Below are 11256 nucleotides of genomic sequence, written 5' to 3'. Positions count from 1 at the left end.
CCTCCCAGTTTGGTAAAATGACTGCTGAAAAATGTGTTATGATTATTATGAAAATCTAAACTGTTTATTTTATCACTTATATCTTTTTGTTTACTTGTCAAACAGCCAGAAGCAAGTGATCCAGTTTCACAGGGTCTGAAATTGACAGACAAACCGGATTCTGGCCTCTAGAGAGTTGAACTTTTTCTCTCAGTTGAACTAATGTCAATCATCGTTCACTTCACAGTTACCAAGTAGATATAAATTAGCCTCCAAATTGCAGGAAACTACTAATTTGTAGAAAGAAACAGGGCATTGACTCTTCTGTGAGCAACATGGTTCATTAAACAATGGAAACTGTTTACTAAAAGCTTTAGAAGATGAGGTGATTAGTGCTCTATAAATTAAGCTTATTATCATTACCACTGCCATTAGAGACATTTGAAAGTGTTGTGGAAGTGCCTGATGGGTTGTAAAAGGCAAAGGCACATTTGTGTTTGTCTTCTTATTGCCACTCAACTGTGACAGAGGAGTGGAAGAGGAGCACAGGGTGAAAGTGAGGTGGCACTAGCACACGCCTGGCTTTTTGTGGCAGAGAGAGACATGATTGCCAAAGGGTTAACTTAGACAAACCATTTCAGGGCTTTTACATTTGCACAAGATTCCCCACTGGCTCTCTGTCAGATCAGCTTTCACAGCGAACATTCGCAGTGTTACAGACGACTGACCTCGCCGTCAGTTGATGGCACCAGACCGGAGGTCATGAGGAGAGCAGCTTGGCTACAACAGAAACAAGTAGGAAAGATCGTGGGCTTCTGCAGACTTTCCAGAGAGAGCTGTCGTGCAGACCCTTCGTCTAAATAAGCTCCATTTTAGACCAGCTTCCTGTAGCCACATGCATAGACCAGCAGGCACTAGGAGCCAAACAGGAAGCAAATATATGTTCTTGATAATTTGTGGAAATGGGCTGATATGGGGAAGCTGATAAAGATTTCTTACACGGAGACGTGAAAACCAGAAGCTATTATTTAAAAGGGCAGTGTTTATGTATTTTAAAGGCAATGTCTGGCCAATCTAAACCCCAGGAAATGTTTGATATTGCTGCAATTTGCCTGCACACGTGCATTTATACACAGTATGTGCCTCCTGATGGCAGTATACTTTGGCTCCCCCATCTGGTGGAAAGGACCATTTCATTGAAATAATGCTGGTCTGTGCAGCTCTGTCAGAACAGAAACATTAATTTCCCAAAAGAGATCAACTGAAATTGCAAGTTTCATTAGGAGATGAATGCAAACTAGGAAAATGCATTCCTGTGAATGCTGAGAGCTGAATGAATCGCTGAAGCAATGCTTAAGATGGCTGAAATTATTGTTGAAATGCAAAAGAAAAAGTTAAAAGGCTGAAATTGTTGAAATGCAGAAGAAAAACTTAAAATTTGAAAGTCAAAAGTAATTGTTGAAGTTTAAAATGACTGAAATTAGCAGAGAGAAAGGGAAGATGCAGAAGCTGAAAATTAAAACCAACAGCTGAAGCATTCATTTGAATAGCAAGATTGTAGACAAAGTTGAACATTTTAAAAAGCATAAATAGTTGAAGAAAGTTCAATAAGCATAAATGTAAAAAGGTTAATAGTTTAAACCTTGTGATAGTTGAATGGTTTCTGTAACAGAAAGGATGCAGGAGTAGTTACAACCCAAACAGGGGTGGAACCAGAAAGGAAAAACAGCTAAATGCAGAATCAAAAGTTGGAAGTTAAAATGTAAAAGAGGTAGAAACAGTTGAAAGGTAAAATCAGCTGCTGAGGGTTTGACTCAAACAGTTAAAATGGAGAGAAAGAGGCTATGAAGTCTTAAACACTGCTTAAAGATAATTCACCCATCAGTGATCTTTGTGTAAGAGGAATCCACCAGAATGGCCCATGTGTTAATATATAGATGATAGTTGTGTGTGTCTCTCTCTGTGAGTGTACACAGTACTTGTGTTCAAGTGTTCTCCTCTTTCTCTGTGTATTCCAGTATCTGGCCTGATGTTTTACTTTAAAAATCTCTCTCTGTGTGTTTCTATCACCAGCTGAAATTAACTGCCAAGTTACTCCTGTTTGAAGTGAAAACTGTTGAACTGTGTGTGAATCCATGTCTTCTATGTGCTGTGGAGACAGTTTGTAGCAGGATTTTGACAGAAAAGTAAGTCAAGAGTTTGATAAACAGCACAGACATCAGAGATCAGCTAGATCCACGTGTGTCCAACTGCACTCACAGGTTGCCATAGCAATATCAAGGTCTCAGCCTCTACAGAGTCAGTTTTTGATCTGCGCACCTCTTGAACTCCTCCTAATAATTCAAAAAACCATAACTCCTATTGATAAAATTGCCAGCACCGGGAGACTTCACTGAACACAGACATGTGTTATTTGTGTAGATAAAGTGAAAAATAACCACAGCATGGCAGTTTAAAAACTGGACCGGTTTGGCTGTTGTATGAAATCAGCTAAAATGGACATGAATGGGGCAGTTGAGGGCTCTTCTTGGTGATCAGAGGCTGCTACCTCACTACTGCGTGACATCACCCACTCTAGCCAGCGCAATACACACCCATTATAAACTCAGAAACTGCCAAAAATGAGTATGAAATATAAACTGCTGTCATTCAAAAACTGTACAAGATATTAAAAAGTTGAATGTAAGTTGAATAGCTGAACTTCTTGGGACTTGTTTAAAGTTTAAATGAAGTTTAGCACAAAGTATGCTGAAGTAGTTAAAGTTCAAAGAGGCTGAAGTTTTAAAAGATTTGAACATTCCGTCCATTCATTTGAATGGGAAAAAATTTGCAGCAAAAATTTAAAAAAATTATAAATAGTATAAAAAAGTTGAATGTAAGCAATAATGTCCTGAATGAGCTGAACATTTCGGTGGTTGAATGGTTTTAATAGCTGAAAGGTGTATGTGGAAGTAGTTAGATGCCGAAAACTATGAGATAAAAAAGTTGAATAAAGATTTGAAAAACTATGAGTGCTGAGAGCATTCACACTAATAAACAAAAAAACATATTGCTAAGCAGAAAGGCATGACATTACTAAGAAATATATGTGTAAATCTATGCAGTTTCCGCCAATCCAGGACATTCCATTGGCCCCCGTCTTGTTTGTGGTTTAGTATTAAATGAAGTTCTTTTGTCTCTGAGGGCTGGTATATTTCTTATATAATGCAAAACAATCATAAAACTATTTCCAAATGTTACAATGATGCAGACACAGCCAAACTGTTCTCTCACAAATCAGTTTAAATAGTTTTTGTGCATGAAGTTAATAACACACCTCAGGACTGATTTTTAAGAGCCTTGAGAGAAGTTAAATTCTAATTACACAGTAAATATCATTGTAGTATTTGATCACTTACCTTACCATAACCCAATAGAGATGCTGTGGAATAATCTCCTGAAATGAATATTTTTGCTCACTAGTTTTAGTCCTCATGAACTGCTAAATCTCTCAGGAGATATGCCCCCACATTTTATCTATATTCAGAATACTTTTTTATAATTCAGATAAATCACTGCCTTCATATTACACACCCAGCAGAGGTGTGCAGTATGTTCAAGGTTTGCTGATTTAGTAGAAGTCATGGCCTGAAAAGCAGAGAGAAAACAAACAGTATATTTCTAATGCTGAATGGTTCGAGGTGGTGTGAAGAGGTCCTGAAAGAGGTGTTGGCAGCTCTGGACGAGTCGCTCGCAGACATTCTCTTCATTATCAGTAAAGAAAATAACCAACAGAGGAGTCGTGCTGTTTGTTGATCTTTCCCCAGGTGATGGCAGGATGGTCTGCGAGATGTAAGCTTTTACCCACTGCTTCAGCTCCTCTGGCAGAGACGAATGGCTCGGCGAAGAAACTGTCATGAGGATGAGTCAGCCCAGGGTGACTTTGTCTCTTTGTATTTGTGCAAACCAAGGCCCGATGATTCACTGGCAAAATCATGACAGTTCCTTTTAAAGAACAAGATGTATGGCAGACAGAACCTGGAAAACTCTGGGTTTATTTCGGGATCGGGACATTGTTCAGGTTAAAAATACATAACTCTGATGTTACCTTTCTTGCCAGGGTGCTGGAGGTACAAAAGTGCACAATTTCCAATTCAAAATGCAACATCAAAGAAGAATTGTACAATAGTGTCAAGATTATGCAAGTGGAGGCAATAAAAGCAATAACCTCTGCCGCTGCTGACAACCTAATATCTTTTACCTCTTTGAAATGCACTTAGAGCAGCCATTACTTTGAATATGGAGATGCAGGGATGTTGTCTCCTGGTGTAAATCTAACTCAGAGCCCAGGTAATATAATAACCGTGTCAGATTACATGTGATGGCCGGCACGTATGCAGCCCCAAAACCTCAGGGCTCAGGTGGCCTCTGTAACACACACACAGACAACAACTGGCCCATTTTCATACTAATCTGCTTTTATCGAGTCATGTTCCATCTATTCACCGGAGAGATAGCACGCAGCGCTGCAAACATCCTCACACACACACACACAGACACACACACCGGAATACCCAATTGCAAATCTGCACGACTAATGGCCCACAGCTAATAGGTTTACTTGTTTTGTTTTTCTTGATTTATGAGAACAACAAACAGTATGATAACAATTGTTCACCATACATTAAACAAATTCAATCTTACAAGAGTGTAGCTGAGACTACAATTAAACATTACAAATGAACAGTCAGATGTTGCAAACGTCATCTGTCATTAATGAGGAGGGATCACTTACTAATCAGTGCTGCGGATTGATGATAATTGTGAACTGAGATGGTGCACAACAAGTGCTGACACCAAGCAAGGAATACATGCAGCAGCACACAATGTAGAGGTAAATACTTTTGCACGAGGCGGCTAACACTGAAATAGGGAAATGGAAATGACAACTTTTTTTCTTTTTTCTTTTTTTTTTTTTGCTTGGAATTCAATGAATTAATATTTTCTTGACATAAAATTGACATGTTTGAGAACCCTCACCCAGCCTCTGTGGACAAAAATGCCACTGAGTGGTAATAAAGAGACTTTGCATTGAAGAGCAGTGTAGCTCTCAGCCCTGAATTTCCCCTCAAAGATAAAATAGAACATTGGACAGTTCTCCCCTATACATCTTGAACAAGTTTCCTCTTTAAGTGCAACTCCTGGACTTTAAAGAAGCCTGAAAACTCTCCCTCTGTGATGAAGTCAAACAAGTCTGTCAAAAACACTGCTCGGCGTGTCAACGACCTTCAGACTCCAGTCAGGCTTTCATTCAGGGTGGAGATGTGGTCCGTCACGCAGAGCTGTCTCTGGCCGCGGTGGGCCTGTCTGGGCCGCTGGTGCAGCAGGAACAGGCGTTTGGCCGCAGCCCTGTACTTCCGGGACATGAGGTTGTAGACGACGGGGTTGATGGAGGCGCTGAGGTAGCAGAGCACCATGGAGGCCATGTTGAAGTTCTGGCTCAGCATGGCCGTTTCGTAGTCGTCCACCTGGGCAAAGAGGTTCCTGCCGATGTGGTATGGGAGCCAGCAGATGATGAAGGCCAGCACCACCACCACTGAAAGTGAAAAGAAGATGGAAGAGGAAATTCCTTTGATTTTAAGAATAGTTAGACATTTTGGGAAACAAGAGATAAGAATAAGAGTTTAGTAAACACCAACAGTAATACTGCTCCCATGTCTGTACAGTGAATATAACACTACAGCAAGTAGATGGCTAGTTTAGCTTAGCATAAAGACTGGAAACAGGGGAAACAGCTAGGCTCCATTCAAAGGTAACAAATCTGTGCACTAGCACCTTTAAATGCCATCAGACATCAATGTACAGCTAAAAATGGATGTTTTTACTCTTTTTTGTACAGATTAAACAAAAAAGAAATATCAATTAATGAGCTTGGGAGGTGTATTCTTTCAATTAGATATAATATAGATATCTGGATACACTAGAGATGAATAACATGAATGATGATGAATAGCATAGCTAGAAATCATCAGACATACATGCTAAAATATGTTTTTTTGTACTTTGGGTAAACAGACTCAAAGTATTTGCAACTAAATAAACGACAACATTCTCAGCTAATCTGCTTCATTGATACTGAGTGGGAGCAGTTTGATCAGATTTGACTGACAGCAGCATCTCTTAACTGTCACCAGACACTGTTTCTGTTTCTAATATTGCTTAATTATGATTGGCAGCAGAGCCTGTTTCCTTCAAAACACCGAGAGGATCAATACAAACAAATACATTAATCTCACATGTGAAATAATCAGTGTTATTCTAGCCACTTAATATTATGTTTATGTTCATATATTATAAGAAGCTGATTAAGATGGGTGGTTTTCAGGATCTTTAAGTAGCCTATGATCCGTGGTCCATGGTCAACCCTTGACATTTATTAATTACCAGCAGCAATTACAGCAACATCAAAAGAGCCTCTCCTAAAGCCCACACACAAATGCACACACTCATGTGCACAACCTCTCTTGTTCCCTTAAGCGATGGTGGCCTGTAATTGGCCCCAAAAACACAGTCACATTTTCACAATACAGGCAAGTAGCGAGCTAATTAGGACATAAATGCAGCAGAAACTATGTGATAAATCCAAAAAAGAACAAAGCTTTATTTATCTTTCGCAAAACCAGAAATCTCAGTGGTGGGTGAGGTAATCACTGAGTCACTGGTATTGATCAAGAATCTCCTGAGGATACAATTACCATCAATTTTTCTGAGGGGAGCAATAATTTCTGAAAGGATAATAAATGTCAATTTAATAATTAAAGGAGAGGTAAATCTGGCCTTCATGAACCCAGTTAATAGTGAATTGTCAATAACAGTTACCCATAAATTGAAGACCCATATTGTAGATTTTCAGAAAGAACAGATGCCAGTTTTTTTTTTTTTTTTTTTCCAGAGTTGATCATGTCTTGCTGTATGGGAACAGTGATCACTGACTGACTGCAGGAGCTTGTACATTTCTGTTAAGGTTGATTTATGGAGGCTTCTCATGACAATCCATTTTGGGGTTTCAACAAATGAGGATACAGTGTGTGCTCAGCTAATGAACAGCATTAATATCCTAGTGGATGGATCATGATTAATATTTGGTTAATACAGATACTGTAAAACAGAGTTGCCTGCACAGTATGCCAGAGCTGCAAATTAAGCCAATCAGTATGTGCAGTGGCAGGACATGATTAGTCTCAGACAAAACAGAATAATTAAGCAGCTGACATCAATAACAGCACACATGGTACCAGCTTTTCCTTCCTCAAACTTGCAGGATAAAAGAACCACAATGGCCCAGTGAAAGCACATACAGAGAGCTGGAAGTTTTATGCTGAGCAGACCACCTTGAAAAGGGGTTTAAATGGAGTACAAATCAGTTCTCTAAATATCTGTAAAAACAACAGTTCAATTTGCTATAGCAAACACACACTCAGCTGAGCTAGTGCTTGTGATCACTTATTTAGTTTGCTTCAGCAATAATAAAAGACAGACTGACAGTGTAAAGCAAAAGATTTCTGGTTTAAGCTTTTTACCTACAATGAATGAATTAGAGTTAACTGTTTTTTTTGTTTGTTTGTTTGTTTTTTTATTTTTTTTATTTTCTGGCAATGAGAAGGAGAGGAAAGTTTTAGAAAGTGGGAATTCTGGATAATGTGAAATGTCTGCACTTTTGTGTATAATCACCGATGATCATTTTGTACAAGTTTACTTGCTTATTACAAGTGAAACTTTTAGTCACAGTGCTGTAACAGTTGGCTGTTTGATCGTACAAACCTGCTCTCTGATATACAGAGTGTAACACTTTCACACTGAACTAAAAAGGGCCAAACACTATCTGATGGCTGACACTCAGCTGTAGTAGTATAGGTGTGAGCTTTCATGTCTGCAGAAATTAAATAAATCCACTCACCCAGTATCTTGACTGTCTGCCTGTGTGACCTTTCCCGGGCCATGGCACAGGGACCTTGCAGGTCATTTTTGCTTTTCCACAGCTTGCATCCGATGGAGCCATAGAGGAAGATTAGACAGAGCATTGGACAGAAAAAGTAAGTGGTGGACACCCAGAGCATGATGTGCAGCTGTCCGGAGCTGATGGCATAGCTGGTGTGCTTGCACTGCCCCGTGTTGTAGTCCGGGTGCGTGTCGTTGTCGTACTCCACCCCGACCAGGAAGAGCGTGGGAGCTGCTGAAACCAGGGCAAAACCCCACAGGGCGATGATGATGTACTGGACCCTACGTCTGGTCACCACCACCTTGCTCCTTAAGGGGAAGCTGATGGCCAGGTAGCGCTCGATGCTCAGAGCCGTGATGTGGAGGATGGTGGCCGAGGTGCAGCCCTCAAAGATATAGTGATAGAGGCGGCACACCACCTCCCCAAACAGCCAGGGCACGTACTTCCACAGGCGGTAGAGGTCAAAGGGCAGGCAGAGGAAGATGATGAGGTCAGACACCGCCATGCTGGACAGGTAGAGGTTGGTGGTGGTCTTCATGTCTTTGAAGTGCTGGATGATGAGGATGGTCATGGTGTTGCCCGTCACCCCGACAATGAAGATCAGGATGCAGATGACAGTGACAGGGATGAGGGTGGAGGTGGGGAAGAGGGAGCCCTCGTAGTGGTGGTCATCTGAACTGTAGTGGTCAATGGCCTCTGGTGCTCCACCAGCATTAAGGTCCACCTGCGGTCTGGCCCAAGGCATCCCAACTTCCACTCAGTGCCCTTGCAGCAAAGTGTGAAATCAAGACCCGACAGGTAGCTGAAGGAAGAGTTTTATCTTCTTAACTACAAATGATGTATACATTACTCATGAACATCTGTTAGCAGTATCTATTTAAAGTTATTGCATTGCTTCCTTGTGGCAAAATGGAAACTTTAACACAGATACACTTAATTAGTACTCAAGTGTCTGCTAATTTATTTCCACTTTAAACTGTGAAACACATCAACAAAAAAGTAAAGGTAATTACAAGGGCTACAGCATGCAAACTCACTGGTATGAACTTTTAACTCCAATTCTAAAAGCAGACAGAAATCTTTGCTTGGAGACATTACCTCTAAAACTGAGCTGGATTTTTCAACCTTTTAACTTCTTCTTGGTCTCTCTTGTGTTAGTTGTATGTCGACGGAGAGTAGTAGTAGCAGCAGCAGCAGCAGCAGCAGCAGGAGGAGGAATCACACTAAGTGGCAGAGCTGGTCCCTGATGCTGAACAAGCCAGTCGAGCTCCAGTGAGAGACGAAGAAAGGAGCACCTCCTCCACAGCACCCTAAGGAGTCAAGGAGCATCGGGGAGGCTGTCTGCTGCTGTGTGTGCGCGTCCAAGTGATCTGCATAATCAAATGATGACGGGACGGATGATGGTAAAAGGCATAAGATGAAGGGAATAAGATTTGAGGGACAAGCCCCCAACCCACCCACCTCCACTGCTGCTGCTCCCCTGGGAGGATAAATGCAGATTGAGGATCATACTAATCTGGACTGAGCATAAATACATAAGACATATACATACAAGGAGGGCTATAACTTCATTAATGAATGCATCGATCACTGAAGTCCCAGCGTGTTTGCTAAGCCTTCTGGAAGTGGTCACTGAAAAATGAGTTGTGTGTTTGCTTAATTGCCCACCAGCCCCATCTGTCTCTGCGCTCGGCCTCATCACTCCACACTCCCACCAGCTCGTCTCTCCCTCTTCACCCTCAAGTTACCTATCACGCTTGTTATAACAAACCTAACTTCAACAATTCTGGTTGGAGAGGAATGCCATTTTAGGAACTGACACAAAGACCTAAAAAGGTCAAAATACTACTAAAATCCAGAGTGTAAAATCTGGCAGTGATCCATAGACAGTGAATAAATGGGGATTTGTTGATTTGAGAGATTTTTGTGTGAATTCTTGTGCCTGGTTGAGGTTTAGAGCCTGGTTTTTCGATGTAAGATTACAGGCTTTAGTCTGGTGTGACCTCTAATGAGTTAGCGCATGATGTTCTTAACTTCACATCCCTCTGATTCACAAATTCAAAGGTTTGAGTTAATGTTTTGGAAGGAGAGAACGTGTCTTACAGGTTCTGCAGATCAAAATAAAAACTGGAAAACTGTGTGTGAATTTAATTGTCACTTTATTTCTTAAAGGATGGCATTCCCTGACAACTACAAGACGTAGTTTCAGTTCCTGATCTACAGGTTTTCCTGTATTGTGTCCAAAGTGTCATTAGTCACCAAACCCTGGACGACCTGCTGGATGACCAGCGGTGTGCTCTGTTGGTTCAGAGCCATCGTATCCATTAGATCTAAATGAACCTTTGTGACAAGAGTCACGCTGACATAAGGGTGTATTTGTGTGTGTACTCTGGGTTGACCCATGGCCGGATGCACCACTCAGACCTGAGAGGGGCAGTGGGAACGTCCCTGCTCTGTCATTGTTTACTCCTGTCAAAGCAACAGGACTAGGAGAGTTTGTTTGACCTTTTTTTTTCTTTTTTTTTTTTTAAAGGGTTTCCAGACTGTCTCTCAGCAAGAGCCAATGTCCACACACAGACTGGTGACCAAGACAAGCAAGCCCACTTTCACCCTCATCAATCATGGCATGCTTGCTTACACCACTTAGGTGTGCTTGTGCAACTCGTTTACGTTTTACCTCAGTAGTTTTCATTCAACAGTGTCCCTCACATACACATATCCTCACACACAATAGAGCAAAGTGTAGCAGCAGCAGCATTCAACTCTAAGGTCACAACAAATGAAGACCACACAGAAGAAATATCAACAGAATAACATCAAAATCTTTTTTCCTCTTGATGCTTGCGCACAAGTTTCCTTGTCTTTAGACACAAAATGAAAAAGGAGACAAGGAAGGAAAGAGAAGTAGCCCCAGTGACAGAACAGAAACTGTTTCTATTTTGATTTTGGCCATCAGTTAACATGACAGTATGACAGCAGTAACAACTCATTCTTTGAGTGGAGAAACAGCAGTCAACTCTAACTCAGGTTCAGTCCTGTCATTTACCTTAATGTACTGGTACAGAGGGTCCATAATGTGGAGCTCATCTGATTCACGTTGATAATAGGTTTTGTTTTTACTTTACCTTTGTTAGATTTCTTTTACATGTCTTTTCCCACAACTGTTTGTTCCTTTGTTGGAAGCAAGGATTTTAATTACTTGTCAAACTGAATTTACTTCACACTATAAAAACGAAATGAAATGTAATGCTAATGTGACTTTGTCTTAGCATACTCAACTGTATATGCATCAAGACTAA

The 11256-nt window shown here is 40.8% G+C and overlaps 1 protein-coding gene across 1 annotated transcript; it reads right to left on the bottom strand.

The window, feature by feature from the left end:
• Nucleotides 1–4920: 4920 nt before the first annotated feature.
• Nucleotides 4921–8702, bottom strand: mlnr (motilin receptor). The gene is made up of 2 exons (XM_018665432.2): nt 7916–8702; nt 4921–5554 (listed from the first exon to the last, which is right to left on the bottom strand). The coding sequence occupies exons 1-2, from the start codon at nt 8700–8702 to the stop codon at nt 5247–5249; spliced, it is 1095 nt and encodes a 364-aa protein (XP_018520948.1). The 3' UTR covers nt 4921–5246.
• Between the last annotated feature and the right edge of the window lie 2554 nt (nt 8703–11256).

This window comes from Lates calcarifer, linkage group LG21 (genome assembly GCF_001640805.2).
Source record: "Lates calcarifer isolate ASB-BC8 linkage group LG21, TLL_Latcal_v3, whole genome shotgun sequence".
Classification (NCBI taxonomy): domain Eukaryota; kingdom Metazoa; phylum Chordata; class Actinopteri; family Centropomidae; genus Lates; species Lates calcarifer.
The sequence above is the reverse complement of the archived record's forward strand: the minus strand, read 5'-3'. Positions and strand labels throughout refer to the sequence as shown.